This window comes from Vitis riparia, chromosome 11, assembly GCF_004353265.1.
Source record: "Vitis riparia cultivar Riparia Gloire de Montpellier isolate 1030 chromosome 11, EGFV_Vit.rip_1.0, whole genome shotgun sequence".
Taxonomy (NCBI): domain Eukaryota; kingdom Viridiplantae; phylum Streptophyta; class Magnoliopsida; order Vitales; family Vitaceae; genus Vitis; species Vitis riparia.
In genome coordinates, this window is record NC_048441.1 from 12,425,111 (window position 1) to 12,451,749 (window position 26,639).

Sequence of the window (26,639 nt, forward strand, 5' to 3'; positions counted from 1 at the left end):
GTGAGGGGCTTTAGCCCAATGGTCCAAAGAAGCCCCCAATGGTGGGGCAATGACCAGCCCAAATTCGACGGTACTAGCTGGCTCTCTCCGCCCTCTCGCCTGCTGCCATGTGGCCCCTACGAGAGAAGCAAATTGGAAAAAAAACAAAAATTGGCCTTTATTGACATCTTCAGCAAATTGAAAAAAAAAAATATATTCCAACCTTATAATTTTCCCATATGAAATAAAAAAACCTTTTACGATATTCCAAAAGGAATTGGAAATTCTGATGGTTAAAATTAATCACTAAGAACATGGTAGGAGATGAAAATTTTCACTGAATTTTCATTGTGAAACAAGGTTACGTCTCTGGGTCACACTCCAAATCGCTACCCCAGACTCCAGTCTCCACGTGGCAGATCAGCTTCCAAAATTCCAAGGGCCAACGCAATTAGGACGGTTAGTGGGCCAATGCAACGTCACGTCATACAGCCGAGTATGACTCATATTTTCCATCAATTCTCCCATGAAAAATATAGGATTTTTGGTCTCTCCTCTTAGTCTATCAGTCCCAGCGTCACTCCTACAGGGCGTCCCTACCTACAGGTTCCCTAAAAGTCTTCAACTACTAACAGTAGTACGCTGCAGTCCACAGCCAACAAATTTTGTAAGACCTGTATTTTGGTTCAGATGGTGCTATTTAATGTCTGAAGTTTCATAGTTAAGGTTGCTTTCTTCCATGGCAGCCAGAATTGTCAGCTTCCTTCTTTTCTTTCTTGCTTTCGGATTGCCCTATTCACATGGAGAAACTTGGATTAAAGCTGGTTACTGGTATGCCGGTAGTGAATCTCCAATTCCTGATATCAAATCTGGGTTGTTCACTCATCTTCTTTGTGCTTTTGCTGATATTAACCCTACCACCTACCAGCTTTCTATATCTTCTTCTGAAGAACACTACTTCTCTACCTTTACCGACATAGTCAAGCGTAGGAACCCTTCTGTTGTAACACTTCTGTCCATCTGGGGAGGACAAGGGCCCACGGGTTTGTCCATCTTGGGTGAAAGGGTGAACTCTTCCATGGTGTCTTTGATGGTTAGGCAGCCCTCTTACAGAAAATCTTTCATTGAATCCGCCATGAAAACAGCTAGACTTTACGGGTTTCATGGCCTGGACCTGTTTTGGCTTTGGCCTAACACCGAGTCTGATATGAAGAATATGGAAGCCCTCCTGGATGAGGTGCGGGCAGCTGTGAAATTGGAGTCTAGAAATTCTGGTAAGGCACCACTGATATTGACTATGGCTGTTCATTATGTGCCAACTCTCTACTCAGTGAGCTACCACATTGAGGCAATACAGAGGAACTTGGATTGGGCACATATTCCAGCATATGACTATTATTTGCCTTCAAGGGTGAACTTTACACACGCCCATGCTGCTCTGTATGATCCATTGAGCAATGTTAGCACTGATTTTGGTATTAGGGAATGGATCAGTAAAGGGTTCCCTGCTAGTAAGCTGGTTTTGGGGTTGCCTTACCATGGATATGCATGGACACTTGTGAACCCTAACCACAATGGCATTGGCGCACCCGCTTCAGGTATAGCCATGACAGCAGATGGATCCATGAGCTATAAATACATCAAGTGGTTCCTTCGAAGTTATGGGGCTACTTCAATGTACAATGCTACTTATGTAGTGAATTACGTCACTATTGGAACAACTTGGATTGGTTTTGATGATGTGCAGGCTATCAGAGCTAAAATTTCTTATGCCAAGGAGAAGAAGCTACTTGGTTACAATGTGTTCCAGGTTAGCAATGACGACAATTGGGCGCTTTCTCAGGCAGGTTAGTAATGGTTTCTGATTTATTCGTCATTTTCATCTCTTTCTATCAATTGGTCAAGAAGGTATTAAGGGACCAGCCTGAAACTTGAACCAGAGTCTGTGTTGGTTTGGTGGGTGGCAAAATTGATCTTCATGGTTTGCTCATAAGATGCTTCTCTTAATGCAGTAACCTTTTGAGTAAAGAGAACAACAATAAGACATCCTTGTATTTTTCCCATTACAATTATCTTGGAAACTATAAGAGCAGATGGTAAAGATCTCTTCATGATTCATTCCCATTAATGTGATCAATTCTGTTACAGCTCAAGATGATGACAAATATCATCACAAGAAGGAGGAATTATTGGTAAAAATTCTGGTTCCAATTGCTGTACTTATTCTTGTAGCAGGCTCCATAATGTGTTGTTACTCACGAAGCAGAGTACTCAAAGCAATAGGTAACTTTAGTTAACCGTAAGAGTTCACTATGAGAACATTTTTCCCATTTTATATGATATGCAGAGACTAATGTTTTGTCAAAATTTTCCCATTCTGCTTACAGGGACCAAGAATTTAGGCAAAATATCACTACTTGAAGTAGGAAGCAAATCATCAGGTGTTGAAAATTTTAACAGTAATGCTCCTAATCTGCGAGTGTTCAGTTTTGCTGAGATCAAAGAGGCTACAAATAACTTTTCCTTTGAAAATAAGCTTGGAGAGGGTGGATTTGGGCCTGTTTACAAGGTACTATCTGTAACTATTTATTTATGTTTTCTCTTAAGATATTTGGAATGGTCTTGATAGGGGGAGAACAGGAAATGTAGGAAAAGGAATTAGGGAGCTCCTCGCCCGATTACTGATTTGACTAAGTATGCTCTTTTTTCAGTTAGATGACCTAGTTATGATTCATTATAACTAGAAACAGGAGCGAAATTCCACGCACATCTTCAACTTCTGCTATAGCTTTGTCCATGTAGAAAAATGGTTTGAACCAGTAAAACAGAGTGAGCCACAAAGCAAGTCATCACCCTAGGCCATGACCTACACTATTACCCCTCTGCCAACTCTTTCAAGGATAAAGGAAAGAAAAGAAGGAAACACGGAAAATTGAGGTGCTGATTGAGAACATATTAGCCCAAGCTGACTGCATCACAAAGTGAAATTGGATTAAGCATGCCCATCCATGCTCCCATGTATGCATACTAGCACTACTAACCATGGGTGCTGATTTTGTTAGGGTAAATCACAGAAGGGAGAGGAAATGGCAGTGAAGAGGCTTTCGAAAACTTCAAATCAGGGACCAGAGGAGTTCATAAATGAGGTTACACTTACAGCCAAACTGCAACATGTAAATCTAGTTAGGCTTCTGGGATTTTGCACGGAAGGAGAAGAAAAGATGTTGATCTATGAGTACATGCTCAACAAAAGCCTGGATTTCTATCTGTTTGGTCTGCAACCTTTTCTGCTCCAACTATAGTTAACAAGATTTTCCTTAATTTCCACATGTCCATTGTGCTCCTTTTTTTCTATGCATTATAGTTGAAGTATTCTTAACCGATCCATCATTTGTTTTAGATCCTACTAGGCGCTATTTTTTAGATTGGACAAAGCGCATCGCCATCATTGAAGGGATTACTCAAGGACTTCTCTACCTCCAAGAATACTCCAACTTCACTATAATTCACCGGGATTTGAAAGCTAGCAACATTTTACTGGACAGCGAGATGAAGCCCAAGATTTCAGATTTTGGCATAGCTAGAGCTTTCCAAAAGGATGAACATGAGGCAAGCACAGGCCGGATTGTAGGAACGTAGTAAGTCACTAAGCCCTCTCACCCTCAACTTTCAGTGCTATCACATGATTCATCTTAATTTCTTAAGTACTTGTATTTTTGGATGATCCATGCAGTGGCTACGTTCCTCCTGAATACGTTCGAAGAGGGATATACTCCATGAAATATGATGTTTATAGCTTCGGAGTTCTACTCCTGCAGATAATTAGTAGCAGGAGGAATTCATGCACATATGGCTTGAGCCAAAACCTAAACCTTCTAGAATATGTAAGTCACTTTACTGAGCATTTCCACCATTGTTGTACAAGATTTAAATCATTATAACAGATGATGATACCAAACTGTTGCAGGCATACGAGTTGTGGAAAGAGGGAGAAGGCATGAGGTTTATGGACCCATCACTAGATGACTCATCTTCGTCTTGTAAACTCATGGCATGCTTGCAAGTAGCTCTGTTATGCATCCAAGAAAATCCGGACCATAGACCAACAATGTTGGAAGTGTCTTCAATGCTCAAAAGCGAAACTGCAGCCATGCCTGCCCCTTTAAGGCCTGCTTTTTCAATCAGAAGTAATGAAGATGAAGGGCAGGATAAGTTTACTTCGCAGCAAGATAAATTATCAGTCAATGATGCCACCACTTCTTCGCAGCAAGATATATTATCAGTCAATGATGCCACCATTTCTGATTTGGTACCACGGTGATGGTGCAGACTGTCCTAATATGAAGAAATGATAATTTGTGATTTTGGGTATCATCTGTTGTTGTTTATTAGCCTCCCGATAAGATTGTAAATGTTTGTTACTTATTTATTGTCAGTAATATACTAATATATGATTTTCCGGGAAACCCGAGGTGGAATTGGGGAATTCAAAAGGCATAAGGATAGGGTTGGACTAATTCTCATGAACTTCTCATCTATTGTGGGACCTTAGAAAATGCTGGACTTGCATTGAACACGGCCACCTGCTCATGTTAATTAGCTCATGATGTCGCAAGGGAGTAGACGTCCACAACCCAACTGCATGCTTTCTGGTGGAGGTTATGGGTGTTATATTTATATAAATATATATATATTGTTGGTTAAAAATAAAGTGTAAGAAGAGTTACACTTTTGAAAAATAACTTTTGAAAATAAAGTGTAAGAAGGGTTACACTTTTAATGTGTGAATTAAACACATGATTAAGTTTTGAAATGTTACAAAACTTGAAAGGTTAAGGAAGACAATGAGTCTTCTCATCTTTGTAACTTTATAAAACTTAAGAGGTTAAGTGTAAGAGAGTTACACATTTGAGATTAAATCATGTTTAATGTGTGAATTAAACATATGATTTAATTTTTTGAATGTTACAAAGATGAAGAGATTGAGGAAGACAATGGGTTTTTTCTCATCCTTGTAACCTTTTCTCAACCCTAAGAGTGTTTCATATGACTTTTCTTCTTTTTGAAATCTTATGCAGAAAAGTGAAAAGGCTTGATCAATCCCAAGACTATTTCCATTAGTTCTCTAAAGATTTCTAGAAGTGGGAGGAAATAGAGTCTTTGGACAAAGTTCCAAGAACTTGTTTGAGCCTTTCTTGTGTTCTTCTTCTTCTTGTTCTTATTTTGTAACTTTAAGAGTTTTATTGTATCAAAGTGAGTCTAAGAGAGTGTTTCTTTTCTCCATTGTATCCAAATTTTCCAAACAATCAAAGACTCTAGTTTCAATGGAAGGAGAGACTATCAAGATTATGAACCAAGACCTTGTGAGGTTGGATCGTTTTGATGGTTCCAACTTCACTAGGTGGCAAGACAAGGTGAGATTCCTTCTCACAGCACTCAAGATTTTCTACATCCTTGATCCTACCTTGGCACCGTTACCGAAACCAAAGAAAAATGACACACTTCAAGTGGTGGCGGCAAGGAAGAAGAGGGAGGAGGATGAGCTCATATGTAGGGGTCATATTTTGAACGCCTTATCCGATAGGCTATATGATCTCTACACCAACACCAATTCTGCGAGGGAGATTTGGGAAGCTCTTGAAAACAAGTACAAAGCCGAGGAAGAAGGTACCAAAAAGTTTCTTATTTCTCAATACATAGATTTCAAATTTTTTGATGAAAAACCTCTCTTACCACAAATTCATGAGTTGCAAGTAATTATGAATAAGTTAAAAGTTCTCAAAATTGAACTTCCGGAGGCCTTCCAAGTTGGTGCTATTGTGGCTAAATTACCATCAAGTTGGAAAGGTTACCGGAAGAGGATTCTCCACAAGAATGAAGATTACTCCTTGGAAAATATTCAAAAACATCTTCGCATTGAGGAAGAATCGAGATCAAGAGACAAAATGGTGGAAGAGTCCAATGGTGGGACTAACAAAGCCAATGCGGTTTCAAAGGCCAATCATCCTAGAGGTAAAAATAACAACGACAAAAAGAATTTCGGAAATTATATGAGCCCCAAGAAAAATCAAGAGCAATTTAAGGGCAAGAAAGGTCCTTGTTTTGTGTGTGGAAACCCTGGGCATTATGCTAGGGAGTGTAGGTACCGAAAGGACCAAAAAGGGGCTGTGGTGAATGCAATTAATGAGGAGATCATTGCAACACTAAGCGATGTGTGCGTTGTCCAAGGAAAGGTGCAAGGATGGTGGTATGATACTTGTGCCACAGTTCATGTTACCTATGACAAATCTCTTTTCAAGACCTTTGAAGATGCAAAGGGAGATCAAGAGGTTCAAATGGGCAATGAAGGAAGATCCAAGGTGATTGGCAAGGGCACTATTGAAGTTGTTTTTACCTCCGGCAAAAAGGTTACCCTTATAAATGTATTGTATGTCCCCGATATGAATAAAAATTTGGTTAGTGGGTATTTGCTTGGCAAACCGAGTATCAAAGCGGTGTTTGAATCCGGTAAGCTAATTTTATCCAAATCAGGGAACTTTGTGGGAAAGGGGTATTCTTGTGATGGGATGATCAAACTTTGTACCAATGACAATATCAATAAAATGGCTACTACTTCCGCTTATATGTGTGATTCAAATTCTTTATTTTTGTGGCATAATAGGCTTGCACATGTTGGTTTAAGCACTATTAAAAGGATTGTGAAATGTGGTTTGATTGCTTGTGATACCAAGAAATTTGAAAAGTGTGAAATATGTGTTAAATCAAAGATGATTAAAAAGCCTTTTCATAGTGTTGATAGATCATCTAATTTGCTTGATTTAATACATAGTGATCTTTGTGAACTTTATGGCATGTTAACAAGAGGTGGAAATAAGTATTTTCTTACATTCATAGATGATTGTTCTAGATTTACCTATGTGTTTTTGTTGAAAAACAAAAGTGAAACTTTCAATGCCTTTAAAGTTTACAAAGCCGAAGTTGAAAATCAACTAGGAAAAAATATTAAGGTGCTTAGAAGTGATAGAGGTGGTGAATATTTCTCTAGTGAATTCAATTCTTTTTGTGAAGAATATGGCATAATACATGAGTGCACCGCACCCTATACACCTCAACACAATGGCATAGCGGAGAGAAAGAATAGAACATTCTTGGAAATGGTGAATGTTATGTTATTGCATGCTAAATTGAATTTCAATTTGTGGGGTGAAGCTTTGTTGACTACTTGCCATATTTTGAATAGAATTCCTATGAAGAAAAATGAGATATCTCCATATGAGTTATGGAAAGGAAGGAAGCCTAATATAGGTTACTTCAAAGTGTGGGGGTGTCTTGCTTATTGCAAGAAAACAGATCCAAATAAAACAAAATTGGGTCCAAGAGCCATTAAGTGTGCATTTGCAGGCTATGCCTCAAATAGCAAAGCTTATAGGCTATTAGACTTGGAGTTTAATGTGATAATTGAATCAAGAGATGTAGAGTTCTTTGAGAATTTGTTGAGTGATAGCAATTCTCAAGTACCTACTAGTGTTGGAGAGTCTCAAGAGGAGACACCTTCAAAGGTTGTTGAGCAACCCATTGTGCCTCGGAAAAGCCAAAGAGCTAGAAAAGAGAAAGTGTTGGGATCGGATGAGATTGACTCTCAAAGAATTTCCTTTTACTTAGTAGAAGGAAATAGAGAAGATATTATAAGAAAAATTCCTATAGTACTTCAAATAGAGGAGGATCCCAAAACATACAAAGAAGCTATGGCTTCTAGAGATGTTGCTTTTTGGAAAGAGGCTATCAATGATGAAATGGATTCAATTATGTCCAACCAAACATGGGAATTGGTAGACCTTCCACCATGATCTAAACCAATAGGGTGCAAGTGGGTATTTCGAAGGAAATATCACACCGATGGCATGATTCAAACCTTTAAGGCTAGATTAGTAGCTAAGGGGTTTAAATAAAGAAAAGGTATTGATTATTTTGATACTTATGCGCCGGTGGCTAGAACAACATCGATTAGGATATTGTTTGCTTTGGCATCAATTCATAATCTATTTGTTCATCAAATGGATGTCAAAACGGCATTCTTGAATAGGGATCTCAATGAGGAGGTCTACATGGAACAACCGAAAGGTTTTGTTCTACTGGGGAATGAAAACAAAGTGTGTAAGCTTGTCAAATCATTATATGGTTTAAAACAAGCTCCTAAACAATGGCACGAAAAATTTGATCATGTTATTCTTTCGGATGGATTTAGACACAACAATGTGGACAAGTGCTTATATTCTAAGACTTGTGATGACTATGTGGTCATAGTGTGTCTATATGTGGATGACATGTTAATCTTGAGTGATGACATGAAAGGAATAATAGAAACGAAAAGGTTTCTATCCTCAACCTTCAAGATGAAAGATCTTGGAGAAGTTGATACTATATTGGGTATCAAAGTGAAAAGAAATAGTGGGGGTTATGCTTTGAACCAAACCCACTATATTGAGAAAGTAGTTAGCAAATTTAGTCATCTCAAGATTAAAGATACTAATACTCCATTTGATTCAAGTATAAAACTTGAAAAGAATGATGGTAGATCGGTGGTTCAACTTGAGTATGCAAGTGCAATTGGAAGTCTTATGTATGCTGCTCAGTGTATTAGGGTTGGCATTTCATTTGAGTTAGTAAACTAAGTAGGTTTACTAGCAATCCAAGCGTGGAACATTGGAAAGCTATTGGTAGAGTTCTTGGTTACCTAAAGAATACCAAAGAACTAAGCCTCCAATATTCAAAGTTTCCTGCTATACTTGAAGGGTATTCAGATGCAAGCTGGATATCGAGTGTGGGAGATAATTTATCTACCACAGGTTGGGTGTTTCCACTTGGTGGTGGGGTTGTCTCTTGGGGATCCAAGAAACAGACTTGTATATCACACTCAACCATGGAGGCAGAGTTTATAGCTCTAGCTGCAATTGGAAAAGAAGCTGAGTGGCTTAGGGATCTCATGATGGACATCCCTTTTACTGCAAATAATGTGTCAACAGTGTCGATACATTGTGACAGTCAAGCCACTCTAGCTCATGCGTACAGTGGAGTGTACAATGGGAAGTCTAGACATATAAGCATTAGACATGAGTATGTAAGACAATTGATTCAAAATGGAATCATCTCAATCTCATTTGTGAGGTCAAGTGGAAACTTGGCGGATCCTTTTACTAAACCTCTTACAAGAGATTTAGTAAGGATAACATCTAGAGGGATGGGACTAAAACTCCTTAAATAAAATTCACCAATGATGGTAACCCAACTTAATACTAAGAAATGACTAGTCTTAAGTCCAATAGGTAAAAACAAGTCATTGATAAGTGGGTTGTGGCAGCATTAGAACATGTGAGTTCCATCTGTGATGATTAATGCTGGTTGTTACTGTTGGAGGGTTAAGCTCAAAGCTTTTAATGAAATTCAGTCTATGTGTGACAAGCATCTTAAAGGTAACAAGGATGCTGGAAGAATTTCACCTATGTGAACTTAGGGGTGGTGCCGCCTCTCATGAGAGTTGGAGTTTCTTTCAAGAAAGTTCATGAATGGATTGAGCACATGGCCATAAAAGTGCTAAGCAAGAAAATAATGGGCACTCGTGTGGTTAGTGGAAGTGTGTGTGTTGTTACCGGTTTCGTTACAAGGAATAACTGGTTCAATGCTACAAGCAACCTGGGATTTCAACAGAGCTTTGTGACAATTACACTAAGGTAAAATTCAAATCGAAATATATTTTATTTTATGCATTTTCACTGTTAAGGTTATAAGGGTTGATGTTTATTTTTAACCAAGTGGGGGATTGTTATATTTATATATATATATTGTTGGTTAAAAATAAAGTGTAAGAAGAGTTACACTTTTGAAAAATAACTTTTGAAAATAAAGTGTAAGAAGGGTTACACTTTTAATGTGTGAATTAAACACATGATTAAATTTTGAAATGTTACAAAACTTGAAAGGTTAAGGAAGACAATGAGTCTTCTCATCTTTGTAACTTTATAAAACTTAAGAGGTTAAGTGTAAGAGAGTTACACATTTGAGATTAAATCATGTTTAATGTGTGAATTAAACATATGATTTAATTTTTTGAATGTTACAAAGATGAAGAGATTAAGGAAGACAATGGGTTTTTTCTCATCCTTATAACCTTTTTTCAACCCTAAGAGTGTTTTATATGACTTTTCTTCTTTTTGAAATCTTATGCAGAAAAGTGAAAAGGCTTGATCAATCCCAAGACTATTTCCATTAGTTCCCTAAAGATTTCTAGAAGTGGGAGGAAATAGAGTCTTTGGACAAAGTTCCAAGAACTTGTTTGAGCCTTTCTTGTGTTCTTCTTCTTCTTGTTCTTATTTTGTAACTTTGAGAGTTTTATTATATCAAAGTGAGTGTAAGAGAGTGTTTCTTTTCTCCATTGTATCCAAATTTTCCAAACATTGGACCTTTCACTTGATTGAAAAATAAAGAAATAAATTCATTATGCTCCATTAATTTTTAGTTGCGAAAGATTCAAGGAGACTATAGCTTGTGATTTTTTCCTTCACATTGATGTCTTGATATTGCTAACTTTACGTCACATTTCATGTGCTTTTTTGAAGTCACATTAGTCATCCATTGTTATCACAAATTCTCTCTCTACGTCCCTCTTTTTAATCATGCATGTTCTTGGACAAATCAAAATGAGCACTTCAAACATAAAATAATAATATATATACTAGACAATTATTGGCAACATACACAAAATATAAATGTACAAAAAAGAAATAAAAATACTATCGTTTAGAAATGATACATTTAATCATTCAAAATATTAATAATAAATATAAATATTTTATAGTTTAGATTAAGAAATTATGTTTTATTATTTATAGGTTTAGAAGGTATGTGATATATAAGTTACGTTTGATTCTCAAAAATCTAAAGGAAAATGGAAGGGAAAAAAAATACAAAGAAAAAATAAAAGGAAAGAAAAATAAAAAATAGATTAAAAGTCATTAAATTATTTATAATTATTACTTCAAACTTATTTTATTTATTTTAACTCATCCATATAAAGATTAAATAATTTAAACATACACGAAATTTTAATTAATTTTAATTATATTTGATTTTTTTTATATATTTTTATAGGAAAATCAAGCATGAAAAAAAAATTTGGTATTTTTTTTCTTTCTTTAGTATTTTTCGAGAACCGAACACAATTAGAGATTTTGTATATTAATATTGAATAAAATATCTATTTATTTTGTGAATATTATTATATGTAAATGAAATAAAAATATTTTGTCATATAATATTTATGAAATAACAAGGAAAAATAGCATAAATCAAGGGAAAAGCGGACTACGTTGTTTTGATTTTGTTTGTATTGAATAAAAACGACAATGTTATTAACTACTTTTCAAATATAAGAGAAGAGGTAAAGATTAGATTCATTCTTTTTTAGGTTCCGGGAAATGAGGGGAAGGAAGAAAAAGCAGACGGGAGGGTTTATAGGTTTATGTGCTTGAAAAAAATGAAGGAGATGGGATGGGTATGAATTAGACTTTGTGTGGGTTTTATGAATTTTTTATTTTTTTATTTTTTTTCATGTGATGGACTGAGTTGGCAAGAAGAAGGGTAAAATGGGAACTCAAATACACATAAGCCGAATGAGGTTAGGTAGGAACGACTTTAGATGTCTCTTCCGTATTGTTCATCTTCGGTTTGGTTGGTGAAGTTTCCAGCCGGCCAAACCATCAGCCAAGGAATGTTATAAACTGACCATGGGGCCCCTTGATTGGGCAAACACCACACTAACATGGACCACACATGAATGTTATGAAATAACAAGGAAAAATAGCATAAATTAAGGGAAAAGCGGACTACGTTGTCTTGATTTTGTTTGTATTGAATAAAAACGACAGATGTTATTAACTACTTTTCAAATATAAGAGAAGAGGTCAAGATTAGATTCATTCTTTTGTAGGTTCCGGGAAATGAGGGGAAGGAAGAAAAAGCAGATGGGAGGGTTTATAGGTTTATGTGCTTGAAAAAAATGAAGGAGATGGAATGGGTATGAATTAGACTTTGTGGGTTTTATGAATTTTTTTTTTTTCATGTGATAGACTGAGTTGGCAAGAAGAAGGGTAAAATGGGAACTCAAACACACATACGGTTCCCATTTTCCTGATATTTTAATTAATAAAAAGATTCTTTTGAGAGAGAGAGAGAGAGAGAGAGCAAGCATCTGAAAGGATCGGAATGCAAGACTTTGTCTTATGTTAGGCTATGAAATTTCAAACCTAGACTTCAGATATTTAGCTAAATGAGGTTAGGTAGGAACGACTTTAGATATCTCTTCCGTATGTCTGGTTGGTGAAGTTTCCAGCCAGCCAAACCATCAGCCAAGAAATTAAGGAACCTGCGTCCCATTAAGTGGGGTAGTTCTTTGAAATTTAAGATCACAATTGTTAATTTTGAAGGCCATCAATGTAATAAGTACATGCCTCCAATTGCCAATTAAACTGACTATGGGGAAAAATGATCAAATTATGGTCGACCGAAGAATTTGAAATCCTCAAAGTAAATATAAGAAGTTAAAAAATCAGCTTGGACTAATGGGATTGAAACCATCCAATTTGAACATTCCTGCTTGATTCTTAGAATCGTTTTACACCACCACAAAATTCACCACAATGAATAAGTACAAGGTTTTGGACTTTTGCCCAGGTTATTTAAAGATCTGCTAACAAGCATGAGGGTAGCTAGCTTTCTTCAATGGCTTCCAAAAATATTGCCCTCCTCTTGTTTATTGCTTTCCATTTCCGCCTTTCGAACTCACAGACCTGGGTCAAAGCAGGTTATTGGTACTCCGGTAATGAATCCCCAGTTCCTGATATAAACTCTGCTTTGTTTACTCACCTTCTCTGTGCTTTTGCTTGGCTCGACCCTTCTGCCTACCAGATCTATATCTCCCCCTCTGATGAACAATACTTCAGGACCTTCACCAACATAGTCAAAAAGAGGAATCCATCGATCATAACACTTCTATCCATCTGGGCAGGAAAAGATGACTCGACAAAGTTTTCTTCAATGATCAGCCAGCCTTCATACAGGAAGTCCTTCATTGAATCTTCAATAAAAACAGCTAGGCTCTATGGGTTCCAGGGTCTAGACCTTTGTGGTTATTTGCCAAGAACAGTATCCAACACGACCAACATGGGAATCCTCTTTGATGAATGGCGAGCAGCAGTAAATTCTGAGTCAAGAGACCCTAGTGAGTCACCACTGATTCTGACACTGGCCGTTCATTACTTACCAACTCTTGGGTCAGTGAGTTATGAGGTTGATTCGATACGAAGGAACTTGGATTGGGTTCATGTTGTGGCTTATGACTATTATCTGCCTTCAAGTGTGAACTTCACACATGCCCATGCTGCTCTATACGACCCAGTGAGTCGGGTTAATACTGATTTTGGTATAGGGGAATGGATCGGCAGAGGGTTACCGGCTGGGAAGCTGGTTTTGGGTTTGGCGTACCATGGGTATGCATGGACACTCTTGAACCGCAAGGAAAATGGTATTGGAGCACCTGCATCAGGTTTGGCCATGACACGAGACGGATCTGTGAGCTATAAATACATCAAATGGTTCATTCGAAGTTATGGATGTGCTTCTGTGTATAATGCTACATATGTAATGAATTACTGCAGCTTTGGAACAACATGGATTGTTTATGATGATGTTGAGGCTATAAGAACTAAGGTTTCTTATGCAAAGGATAAGGGGCTGCTTGGTTACAATGTGTGGGAAGTCTCTCATGATGAGAATTGGGTGCTGTCTCTGGCAGGTGGGTAATACTAGTTTGCCATTTGTATTCCATATAGTCATCCCTTTTTCTTCTTTGTGCTAGAAGTAGGTGGAGAAGGTCTTAAAGACTTGAACCCAACTCTGTGCCATCATGCTACCTGTTTAACCCAGGTCCTATTGATTTATACTCTGGTCTTATTCTTTATACTCGGGTCTTATTAATCTATACCGAGGTCCATTACTTTTTATCTTGATCTTATCTCATTGTACTTCAATTTTATTCCTTTATAGCTTGGTATCATATAATTCTACCTTTATTCAACTATCTATATTTCACCATATATTTCTAGCCGCCCATGTGCAAAGAATAGCTTAGTGTTTTCCTATACTCCATGATGAGAATTTAGTGGCAACATTTAGGCATTCACTAGCCTCCCCTGTCAGTTCTTCAGGGTCGACCTTTAGAAAAATAGAGAGTTAGGAGACAGTGCGGGTCCACACCAGGTTAACTCCATGCAGTCTTCATTTGCTCAAAACTGTTCTCCGAGAAATGAATTCTCATGGAAGTTGGGTTTGCTGATTTTTCAGCAATATCCCTTCATTGGCCATCAAGAAATTAAGAAGAGGTTGAGACTGCAGGCTGCTGCATTAATTTGAATTGCAGACTGAAGATTGGTGAACCTAACTGGTTGACACACAACATCACTCTCTTTCATCCATCTTTCATTGAGAAAATTGAAGGAAAGCTACCTTCCAATTACTATTTTTTAGTGCTTACTGTATCAACCCTGTCACTCTTTTTCCGAAGACATTTCTAATGACTCCACATGATTGAAGGTTATCACATATTGTTCTATTCAATCCCTGACGTCCCTTTGGTTGCTCAAGTGTATAGCATATTAATTAGCATTTCTACAACAGAGAATTATAAGGACATCTAATGAAGTGTTGAGAGGTTCAACAAACTGAAAGCAAAAAAAGTTTTGATGTAGCCTCCTACTTTTGCAGCTCAAGATGAAGATCAAGATGAAGGAAACAAGCAGCGATTGTTGGTAATTATTTTGCTTCCAATTGCTATAGTTGTTCTCCTAGTAAGTTCCATAATGTGTCATCGATGGAAAAGGAGACTAATATTCAATATAAAAGGTAAGTTTTCCAACTATTTCTTGCCAAGATTAACAAATCTTTTTTATGAGTATCATTTTTCCTATTTTCTTTTGCTCTTTTTGCTTAGTCATGATGCAGACCACACTAGAGTCACTGCCTATTAAACTGGGAAGCAATATATCATCTGCCAACAGTGATGATCCTAATCTGCAAGTGTTCAGCTTCACTACTATTAAAGTGGCTACGAATAACTTTTCAAGTGAAAATAAGCTTGGGGAGGGTGGATTTGGACCTGTTTACAAGGTAATCTCTGGTAATATACCCTATTTGTTTTTGTCATTCTTTTTTTTTTCAATTGTAACAACCCGCTCCCAGCTTTAGGTCAAAAGGGTTCTCTCGGTTTTAAAAACGTGTTTACTTGGTTAAGAGAAACTTATATATATGAAATCATGGAACAATAGGATAGCAGGGGACATGGAAGGTCTAAAATCTTTAGTTGCCTATATATTCACCCTGCCCATGTATAATCAACCTCATTAGTCTGAACTTTAAAAAAAATTCTTTGGGTTCTTCTACTATATAGACATTTTTTAGCTTTCCAGAAAATTATAAATAATCTAATTTTAGTTGCCTAACCTTTTTGTAGTAGCTCCTTTACTAAGACATTTTTGAAGGTTAGAAGCAGCTGGTTTACCTGATGTCCAGAACCAAATTCAGAGCCTGTTGAGATCTAATCATGGCCGAGTTCTGTTGAGTAATAACACATTTGTTACTTGCATAGGAATTGAAACCTAAAATGAGCTGAATTGTAGCTTAATTTTTAGCAGAAAATGGTGACCATGGATGTGGTTTTGTAGGGTAAATTACCGGAAGGGCAGGAAATAGCAGTGAAGAGACTTTCAAAAACTTCTCATCAAGGGCATGAGGAGTTCAAGAATGAGGTTACACTCACTGCAATACTACAGCATGTGAATCTTATTAAACTTTTGGGTTTTTGCACCCAGAGGGAAGAGAAGATGCTCATCTACGAATGCATGCCAAACAAAAGCTTGGATTTCTACCTGTTTGGTACGTGTATTCTTTTAATCTTCCAGTTGTAGTTAGTGAGAAAATGTTGAGGGGCCTGAAATTTTGTAGTTTCTCGGTATCTTAAAGGGCGACGGTATAAGAAGGAACTTCCTAGTGGCCACCATGCCCTAAGAATCAGGGACCTGAAAAGAATGGCAAATCAACTTCCCTTTGATAATCCTCAGCCTCTTTGTGGGCTTCTTCATTTGGAATGCTAGAAGTCCAGTAATATGTTTGGGAAGTCTTCTTAAAACAATTTTTTTTTTTTAGAATAGGAAGTAATACCCTGTTTGTCTGGTGTCTAAATTTGAAAACCTTTATGAAAAACAGTTTTATAATAAATTGGACAACTTTTCTTCGATATTTTTATAGAACAAATTTTTATTTGGAAATTTAAAATTTTTTTTAATTTATTTTTTAGACTTTTAAATATATTTTAAAAATAATTTTTAGATGTAATGTTTTATTTTTATTTATTCTTTATGTTGTTATAATTATTTTTTAAAACAATTTTCAAAAAATAAATGAAAACGCAAATAGAAAAGTACTATTTTAAAAAATAATTACCGATGACTTAATTTTTTTATTCATAAAACAAGTTTGAGAAACTTCTTATAGAAAATAATATTTTTTATAAGTGTATCCGAAAGTGTGATGTTTTCAAAAACAAATTTCAAGCGTTTTAAGGTTTTTTTATTTTTTATTTTATAATGTTTTGAGTAATTATTAAAAATATGAAAATTAATCCTTCAAAAATTTTTGTATTATAAATGGGTGTATGGAGAAAAAGTCCAGAAGTTAACTGCTTTTATATTTGGGTTTTTAAACAAAATTTTATTCCTCAAATTAATTAACAGGTGTTTTTAACAATTACTCCCAAAAATCACTTTTGAGTCTGCTTTTGAAAACATTCCCCAAAAGACCAACTCATCCTATACATCCTGGCAGCTTTGCTTACTGCAGAGCTGGTTACTGCAGGGGTTGCCTCCCCCAAACAGCATGAGACTTTCCTGCTATTTTGATGATCACTCTCTGCTTCATGCACAATTCATCCCATTGGCAAACCAAAGCATCCAAGGAATAAGGTCAATTCAGGAACACCCATCTGTTTCTCATTTTAGAAATTGGATGGAAGTTCTCAGCCTATAAAGACAAGTTCTGATATGAGGGGCAAAACTCCATGCAGAATGGTGTCCAAAGGGTTCCCCTATGCAGCCTGAAAGAAGCCAATGTTGATTCATTTTATTGTTTAGATAAGAAATATAACTATTTGCTCATAAATCCATCTGATGTAGACCCAGAGGGACAGGTTCTCTTAGACTGGGGAAAACGCATACACATCATTGAAGGGATCACTCAGGGGCTTCTATATCTACAGGAGTACTCAAGACTAAGGATAATTCACAGAGATTTGAAGGCTAGCAACATTTTACTAGATGGTGAAATGAAGCCAAAGATTGCAGATTTTGGGATAGCTAGAATTTTCCAAAAAGATGAGAATGAAGCTAACACCGGCCGAATTGTTGGGACATAGTAAGTAAAACTTCCTTTCAAAATCGATTTTACCCATAATTTTTCCCCTCAAATTCTCGGAAAAATTCACACAATCCCATTTGTTCATTCAATGCAGTGGCTATGTCTCCCCTGAATACGTGCAAAAGGGTACCTATTCTGTGAAGTCTGATGTTTATAGCTTTGGAGTTCTCTTATTACAAATTATCAGTGGCAAGAAGAATAGATGTTTCTATGGTTTGGATCAAAATTTACACCTTCTTGAATATGTAAGTTACTTTGAGACTTCCCTCACTTCCTTTTGATTTCAAATTCTGTATATGCTCTACAGCATGGCTTGCTAATTAGCATTAAATTACTTCAGGCATATGAGCTATGGAAGGATGGTAAGAGCATGGAGTTCATGGATCCATCACTGGATGATGCATGTTCTTCGTGTAAACTGACACGATGCATGCAAGTAGCACTGCTATGCGTCCAGGAAAATCCAGCCGATAGACCGTCCATGTTAGAAGTCGATTGGATGATCAAAAATGAAACTGCAGCCATTGCTACTCCTAGAAGGCCTGCCTTTGCAGCAAAAAGAGATGAAGTTGAGGCAGACGGTAAATCTGCATCGTGCCATGAAATTGGTTCGGTCAATGTTACAACAATCTCCCAAGTCTTGCCTCGCTGAGAACTTCAGTACTGAGGCAGAAAGGTTCTGAGTTTGAGTGGCACAGTGAACCCCAATAGAGGCATTTATGTTAATCATGTACATATTACAACAATTATGAACACTAAATTTTAACACATGGGAAAACTCACAAATGAATGAAGAGAGCATCGTTCACAAACGCATTTCAAGTAATTGGAGTAAAACCTGACCTATCGCCCCTTTTGCTTTTCCCGTGATATGAACATAGTTAAGTAATCGGTGTTTTATAAGACCATAATGAAAATACAATTTTTGTTTTTCTCCTAGACAAATAAGATATCGAGATGTTTTTCAGGAATGCAATTGGTTTTTAAGATCACCCTCGGCTCTAGGCCTTTTGCTAGCTAATCCCATTTGAAAAAGAGTGGCATATTTAATCTCACGGTCAATGCCTAAAGCACAAAGTCAATGCTTGTCTTAGCCCCATGGGGAAGTCAAAATCGAAAATTCCACAAAATTGTTCCAGCTCATTTTTCAACGATAATAAAAGTCAATTCGGTGGCAAAGTTTTAAAAACTTACTTACTCATTCAGTTGATTCCGTTTTCAAACATATAAAAGTCAAATCAAATTTATATTTTAAGACTTCCATTTTTTATAATTTAAAATCGTTCGATATTTGATGAGTTTATTCATTGTCATTAGCCAATAATCAAATTAATTTTTAAACTCATTTCCAACTTCAAACTCAAAATAATTTTAACCACTTTTAAAAATAAATTATGGGGAATGCTTAAAAGAAAAGAAAAACAGATGCTAAACAATGTATACAGTATATTTGTGAGATCTCTTTTATCATTGAATATGAGTTAATGCTGTTAAAATAAAATACCCCTAAAAAGGGTAAGGTGGCGTTTGTTTTTTACTTAATTCTAAATAAAATTTTAATGTTTAATAATATTAAATATTAGGTTATTTGTTTTTGTAGTATTTTATTTTTATTAAGTATTAAAAAATAAAAAAATCAATATGTTATTTTTTTTATTTAGAAAAAATTATATATTTTGATTTTTTTTATTCAATAAAAACTTTATAATAAGTCATAAAAAAAATAAAAAAACAAAATAAATAAATTATTTTAAGTAAAAAACCAAAAAACAAACACCATCTTAGTCTATCATATCATAAGATACCCTAAAAAAGAGTAGTCACCAAACATGTTGATTAGGGGATATCTATGATTCACTACGTTCAAGTCAATCCAAACACGGGACCTGGTCGGTGTCGCCCAAACAAACTGCATCACCATGTTGACATTTGGCAAAAAAAACCTGCATCACTTTTAAGTGATGAGTTGACCAATCCAAAATGGAAATTCTAGAAGTTGGCTCCAATAACGAATTGAAAAACAAAATGTAGACTGCCATGTTTCTTCCCCATGTTTCATGATGTATCAGAAGACATTCATTGTGCAGAGTCGTATGGGTTGAAAACTCCTCTCTCTCTTTTTCAGCGGTTGTCAAAGTTCATAACATTTAACCATCATTGAATTTGGAAAAGTACCACCCTCTGTGTCTAGGGTCAGACCACCGATAAAGATATAATTTTTCTGATGCCACATCCCCAACCATTCTGACCATATCAGCCAATGAGGATTGTGGGTCAACGTTGTGCTGCTAGACAAGTATTTCCCTTGAAATCCATGTGATGAACGGGTACTACCATGTAATGTAGAAGGTATATGATCATCGTTGCCCTTTTGCTAGTGTCGTTTCTCCTTGTCCTTTCACCATCTGAACGCTCTCCACTAACTTACACAAATGCAGGACACTCAATATAGGCCATACAATGAGGCGGACACACCTTGCACTTATGCAATTGTCACTGTCCTCGCATTGAACCATCTACATTTTTAATCCACACAATCATGAAGAAGAGACAGTATTCACATGCACCACTTATTTTTATAATCCAACAATGGTTCACGCACTCCTAAATTTTCACTTTAAATTAGGTTCATAACCCTAAAACTCGACCACCAAATCACGAATCCTGATTTGAGTCCATTTTTTGCATATTAAAACATTAAGGGAACAGGTCTTCCGGGCGGCCATCTAGAAATCCAGAGAAGAAGAAACACTACTTGCTCAATAGCTCGGTACTGGTCAAGACAATTTTTTAGTCGCACCCAATCACCTTACTTTCCTCCCCGCACCCCATTCCCTTTAATAATGTCCTCATCTCCCATGGATATATATCAACATCCACAACTATACACTAAAGGGATATGTCAAAGCCGTCTGTTGAATACAAGGCTGATATTTTATATATATAGATAGATAGATACACACATACATAGCATAGTCCCAAAACAATGGCAGGCCTCAACTCTATGCGCTTCCTCTCCGTTTTTGTCCTTTACGCCATCGCCATGACTTGTGTCACTGCTTCGCCGCCGGTAAAGGGTACCTACTGGCCTTCATGGGATGAGAGTTTTCCGCCATCCGCCATCGACACGTCGTTGTTCACCCACGTCTACTATGCATTTGCCTCGCCAAACAATGTGACATTCAAGTTCGATATCTCGAATTCTACTGGGATCTCCCTCTTGGACTTCACCTCGACGCTGCACCGGAAAAAGCCGTCGCTGAAAGCTCTCCTCTCCATCGGTGGTGGAGGCGCTGGTGGACAACTCTTTGCCCGCATGGCCTCAAAGGTTTCCACAAGGGCGAGCTTCATCAAGTCAACCGTAGAAGTTGCACGCAAATATGGGTTTGATGGGCTGGACCTTGATTGGGAGTTCCCTGAAAGTCCAAAAGAAATGGAGGACTGGGGCCACTTGCTACAAGAGTGGAGGGCTGAGGTCAAGAAGGAGGCCAAGCTAAAGGGCCGGGCCCCTCTCTTAATTACAGCTGCCACGTATTTCTCAGTGGACTTCTTTGCATATGGGGACTATCGCAAGTATCAGGTGGGCTCGGCTGGAAAAAACTTGGACCTGATCAACTTGATGTGCTACGATTATCGTGGGTCGTGGGACACTTCTGCAACGGGGGCCCAAGCAGCATTGTTCGACCCAAATAGTAATATAAGCACGAGTTATGGGGTGAAGTCATGGATCAAAGCCGGGGTGCCTAGGAGCAAGTTGGTTATGGGGCTGCCACTGTATGGCCGGACATGGAAGCTCAAGGATCCTACACAACATGGGATCGGAGCACCGGCCGTCGATGTGGGTCCGGGTGATGAAGGGGTACTGTATTTTTCACAGGTGGAGACTTTTAATAAAGAGAACAAAGCCACCGTGGTGTATGATGCGCGTACGGTATCAACTTATTCTTATGCAGGGACTTCTTGGATTGGATATGATGATACCAGATCAACTACGGTGAAAATAGGGTTTGCTCGGGCGCTTGGACTTCGTGGCTATTTCTTTTGGGCTGTCAATTATGACAGCAAATGGAAGATCTCAAGACAAGGTAGTTTTCAATGGCTATTGCTATCTTTTCTTGAATGATTTCTTTTATAAAGTATAAGACATGCATGACCCTAGTTTCACTCATTTTACTGAAAACCCATAATTATTTGCATACCATTAAGTCATTAACTGCCCCTGCAATTCATATATGGTCATCTCTTAAACTGGTCCAATGCTGAAGCATTTCTTCCTGGACTTGATTGTGTGCAGCTTCCAAGGCGTGGAGTCTTTAAGGATGGAGTGACAAAAGGGGAGGATTCATCTGCATTTGCCTCGCGCTTATACCACTTTGGGAGATTCCATCTCTCTTTGAGCATCAATTATGTCATGGGCAGAACAATGTACTAAACCCATCCAAAACCCCTCTATTAAATCATTGAATTGGGGAAAATAAAGAGGATGTTTATGTACGTGTATGTGTGCATTGAGGTGGGGGGGGAGGGGTGGGGAGAGAGAGAGAGAATAGGTTATGATTTTCATGGTAATGACCTGTATTACACCCTCTATCATGTTATTTGTTACATTTCAAGCACAACTTCATTAAAGAACAGAGAAAAAAACCACTAAGAATTAATCACTGTGAGGCATCTCAACTGGTTTCATGAGGCATAAACGAATCAAGTTACAGACAACATTACATTACATTATTCACAAACACACCAATCTCGTCAATTTTAGCAAATCAATCGGTGCCATCCCATGCCTTTGAAGCTGCCATATATCAAATATACCTTCGGGTTAGTCTCATTGTTCCAATTTATAAATGAATTACCACTTAATGATCAAACTACAACTAATATCAGAGGAATTATAGCACAAGCCTCACATTTTTTCTATTCTCCCATTGATTAGAAAACAAAGGTCATCAACTGATGATCTTCGATTTTCTGTGTTGCAGAAAGCATAATCAGAAGAAAAAAGATTGATTTTGGGGGGAATACTAGGTCAAAACTCAAATGAGGCTTATCCTATAACAAGTTGACTAAATTTTTTAAGTTTATTGAATAATATTAGAACTGACAAAAACCTACCTGCTTTTGAGAGGGTCCAGTTCTTGTCGTCTCCAAGGGCCCAGAGGAAATACCCACCAAGACCTTGCTCCGAGGCAAACTTAACCTTATTCTCAGTTGAAATTGGCCCGTCATACCCAATCCAATTGGTTCTAGCATACGAGTACGTCGACACCGTCTCCTCATCATATACCACAGTTGCACCTTTTTCTGAATTGAAGTCCACAATGTTCGTGTAAGCCATGATACCATCGCCAGGCCCAGTCCCAACTGCAGGATCTCCAATACCATGCTTATTTTGGTCCTTTAGCTCCCAAGTTCTCCCGTATAGTGGGAGGCCCATGACTAGTTTCTCTGGGGGCACCCCAGCTTCAATCCAGGATGAAATGCCATAGCTGGTACTAATATTGCTGGCTTTGTCATAAAGAAGTGCATGTGCACCGGTAACTGAAGTGTCCCAGCTGCCATGATAATCAAAACACATAGGGCTTACAAAATCAACATATTTTTTTATGGCATCAGCTGGGTAGGATCGAGGCACATCAGATAAGAAAAAGTCAGAAGCAAAGTAGACTGCAGAAGATAACAGGAGTTTGTATTGGCCAGAGTAATGAGCCTCCTTCTTAACAGCAGCATGCCACTCTGAATAAAGGATAGCCAGGTTTGACATGTCTTGAGGATTAGTAGGAAACTCCCAATCAAGATCAAGGCCATCAAAACCATATTTCCGAGCTACATCAATGGTGGAATTGATGAAGGCAGCGCGATTATCAGGGTCACTTGCCATCTTGGAGAAGGTGTAAGGGCTTGATGCTCCTCCTCCTATAGAGAGGAAGGCCTTCGCTAGTGGATTTTTGGCATGAAGGGTGGCGGTGAAATTACCCATCCATTGTTCATCAGGTTGAGTGATGGATAGTTGGTAAGCAGAGGCATCAAGCTGGACAAATGCATAAAAGAGGTGAGTGAAGTATGAGGTGGGAATTCCCACAGGAGGTAAACTTTCGGCCAACCATGAAGGCCAATAAGCACCTTTGATTCCACTAGAGGAAGGTGTGGGAACTGGCATGGGTGCATAAGGAGATGGTGAGGGAGGAAATGGAGGTGGAGATGTGGAAGGTGTTGGCACGGATGGTGTAGGAACTGGAGCTGGCATTGGTGCATAAGGAGACGGTGAGGAAGGAACTAGAGGTGGAGATGCGATAGGTACTGGCACTGGTGGTATAGGAAACAGAGCTGACATTGGTACATATGCTGAAACTGGAGGCTCAGATGGGGATAGTCCTGGGGATGGCAATGGCACATATGCTGAACCTGGAGGCTCAAATGGGGATATTCCTGGGGTTGATGGTATATGACCTGAGGTTGGGGGAGATGGCAATGGTACATATGCTGAAACTGGAGGCTCAAATGGGGATATTCCTGGGGTTGATGGTATATGACCTGGGGTTGGGGGAGATGGCAATGGTACATATGCTAGAACTGGAGGCTCAGATGGGGATAGTCTTGGGGTTGCGGGAGATGGCAATGGTACATATGCTGAAACTGGAGGCTCAAATGGGGATATTCCTGGGGTTGATGGCATATAACCTGGGGTCAGGGGAGATGGCAATGGTACATATGCTGAAACTGGAGGCCCAAATGGCAATATTCCTGGGGTTAATGGTATATGACCTTGGGTCGGGGGAGATGGCAATGGTACATGCGCTGAAAATGGAGGCTCAAATGGGGATACTCCTGGAGTTGATGGTATATGACCTGGGGTTGGGGGAGATGAAACTGGGCCTGGAGTTGATGGTGTAGACCATGGCATGGGGGAAGCTGTAGGAGATGTTACCAGCTCTGACATTGACGGTATAGGGGGACTGAAGGAAGCCATAGGAGATGGAACCGGCTCTGGCATGATCGGACTCATGGGAGGCACAGGAGATTGACTCGGCTCTGGCGTTGATGGGAAAGTCCATGAAATGGGGGAAAGCAGAGAAGGCATCTTCCCCTCCAGTGGCTCAGGTGGATAAGAGAAGCCATCAGTGGGCAATGCAGAAGCAATCCCAATTATTGCACTGCCAATGACAACAACGGCTGGTAGAATCAACACAAGTTTCCAGCCAACCATCATGAGAATTCTGACCATCAACACCTTGAGGGATTCTGGTTTTCTTAGGTGTTCATAGATTGCATATTTATACAAACAAGGATGTTGAAGGCACAAAAAAACTCCGGTTATATCGAAAACATTCTATGCAGTCCAGGCATATTCTTGGAGGATTGTGCTTAGATTTTGGTACAGAATAATAAACTATTGTTGGTATATGAATATGAAACAGTAATGAAACTACATATGTCTCTACATGCTTGGTGTTTTTTACTCCCTTCCCTCGGCCAGCTTTCTTCTCTACAAGAGGGTTTTGTCGGTTTGGGTGAGACATGCTTAACAAATTGATCTTAATCCCCTTCAATTAAAAAACAATAATAATAATCACAAAAGTTTCTTCCATGGATCTTATTTGCGATACTGCATCGAAGAAAATGAACAGATTCGCCAGCAAATTGCTTTGTCATGTTGCTAATTTCCAGATAACACCACTCAAAAGGGGAGAAAAAAAAAAAAAGAGATCCCCAAAATATTATTAAAAAAAAATGAACAACTTCTTTCGATCCAGTTATGAAGCCTTCTCGGAGTCTGACTTGTTACACATTTTTTTAAAAGTTTGAACTGAAATCCCTAAAAGGGGCAAAAAAAATCTGAAAACCCTAATTGATTCAGAGTCACAATTTATAGGGTAGATTCATAGTTTAAGCCAACACTTTAAGAATATGAAATCTTCGGTGTTTCATTCAAAATTCAGTTTTATTTTCCCCCGAGAAAACAAAATGAAAAGGTTAGAGCGCGAAATCACTAAACCCAAATTCTAGGTTTCATGATTTAAGAATCTTAAACTACAAATCCTGAATTTTGCCTTCTTGTCGCAGTGGAGCTCAGAGAAACGGAAGCATACCTTGATCATTTGGAGAGAAGAAAACGATGGGCTGATGTGCTTCACAGTCTACACTGGAAAAAAAGTTGCCGTTTTTTTTCTTCCACATACTTACAAAGATTAATGTGCCCATATCAATAGATTGATCGCGCTAAGTTCTCCCCTCTCTCGGAGTTTTGACATAAAATTATTCCTTTAAATAGAAGATAATTGATAAAAGGATAAGTGGGATGAAGAAGTATCAGAATCTGGGTTCAGGCATCACCAAGAAGCATAGGTTTTCTAAAAAAAAGTGGCTTAAGTTTCGCGAAGTGACAATATTAATAGTACTAAATTTATATATATGTATATATAAAAAATAAAATAAAAAATTGCTTGAATACCATGTTTTTTCAAGCCGAAAGTTGTAAGTTTTTTCGGAAAGCTCTTTTCAAAAAGTCATAAGAGAAATAGAGAAATTCTATTAAATTTAATTTCATATTATATTTATAGATTTCAAAATTATATTATTTATAAATTCATTTAATTTATTTCTAAAATCAAATAACCTGGCTATGTTTGATTCCCGAAAAATATAAGGAAAATGTGAAGGCAATAAAATAGAAAGAAAGAAAAAGAGAGAGAAAATAAAAATGATTTTAAAATTAATAAATTATTTTTATATGCTACTTCAAATTTATTTTATTTATTTTTATTTTTTAATATAAAAATTAAATAATTTACAAATATATAAATTTTTAATTAATCTTATTTATATATTATTTTTATTATTATTTTTTATAAGATAATTAAACATGAGAAAATTATTTTCTTTAGTACTTTCCGTAACCAAATATAACCTTTGTTTATGTTTTTCTCATCAAAATTTTCAATATGCATGTTTTATGCTTTACCTCGATGAACTTTTTTTGGAAGGACTTACAAATTTGAAATTTCATTTCAATGAAATAAATTCCTATTGATATATATTCCAACATTGACGCCCTTTAACCTTATATCATTTTTCTAAAGAAAAGTCAATGTGTCACCATATTTAAAATTTTTAATGTGGCTTTATTAATAATGACATCATCA

The 26,639-nt window shown here is 37.4% G+C and overlaps 4 protein-coding genes across 6 annotated transcripts; 3 read left to right on the forward strand and 1 right to left on the reverse strand.

The window, feature by feature from the left end:
- On the forward strand, positions 1-4,472 carry LOC117925371 (putative cysteine-rich receptor-like protein kinase 20). 2 transcript variants are annotated; one of them, XM_034844376.1, is made up of 7 exons: positions 1-1,826; positions 2,128-2,262; positions 2,367-2,548; positions 3,054-3,252; positions 3,380-3,617; positions 3,713-3,863; positions 3,947-4,472. In XM_034844376.1, exons 1-7 carry the CDS (start codon positions 719-721, stop codon positions 4,298-4,300), a joined length of 2,367 nt encoding a protein of 788 aa, XP_034700267.1. In that variant the 5' UTR covers positions 1-718; the 3' UTR covers positions 4,301-4,472. The 2 variants fall into 2 exon arrangements, with proteins under 2 accessions (XP_034700267.1, XP_034700266.1); XM_034844375.1 differs by having other exon boundaries at positions 2-1,826; positions 3,042-3,252.
- Positions 4,473-12,568: 8,096 nt separating this feature from the next.
- LOC117925375 (cysteine-rich receptor-like protein kinase 19) lies at positions 12,569-18,428 on the forward strand. The gene is made up of 7 exons (XM_034844379.1): positions 12,569-13,825; positions 14,794-14,931; positions 15,020-15,195; positions 15,750-15,960; positions 17,256-17,493; positions 17,591-17,741; positions 17,837-18,428. Exons 1-7 carry the CDS (start codon positions 12,754-12,756, stop codon positions 18,146-18,148), a joined length of 2,298 nt encoding a protein of 765 aa, XP_034700270.1. The 5' UTR covers positions 12,569-12,753; the 3' UTR covers positions 18,149-18,428.
- Positions 18,429-20,258: 1,830 nt separating this feature from the next.
- On the forward strand, positions 20,259-21,990 carry LOC117925001 (class V chitinase CHIT5b-like). Its single transcript, XM_034843778.1, has 2 exons — positions 20,259-21,581; positions 21,791-21,990. Exons 1-2 carry the CDS (start codon positions 20,483-20,485, stop codon positions 21,811-21,813), a joined length of 1,122 nt encoding a protein of 373 aa, XP_034699669.1. The 5' UTR covers positions 20,259-20,482; the 3' UTR covers positions 21,814-21,990.
- A 63-nt stretch (positions 21,991-22,053) lies between these two features.
- Positions 22,054-25,860, reverse strand: LOC117924999 (class V chitinase CHIT5a-like). Of its 2 annotated transcripts, XM_034843777.1 has the most exons (3): positions 25,587-25,860; positions 22,612-24,650; positions 22,054-22,291 (listed from the first exon to the last, which is right to left on the reverse strand). In XM_034843777.1, exons 2-3 carry the CDS (start codon positions 24,575-24,577, stop codon positions 22,263-22,265), a joined length of 1,995 nt encoding a protein of 664 aa, XP_034699668.1. In that variant the 5' UTR covers positions 24,578-24,650; positions 25,587-25,860; the 3' UTR covers positions 22,054-22,262. The 2 variants fall into 2 exon arrangements, with proteins under 2 accessions (XP_034699668.1, XP_034699667.1); XM_034843776.1 differs by having other exon boundaries at positions 22,612-25,860.
- Between the last annotated feature and the right edge of the window lie 779 nt (positions 25,861-26,639).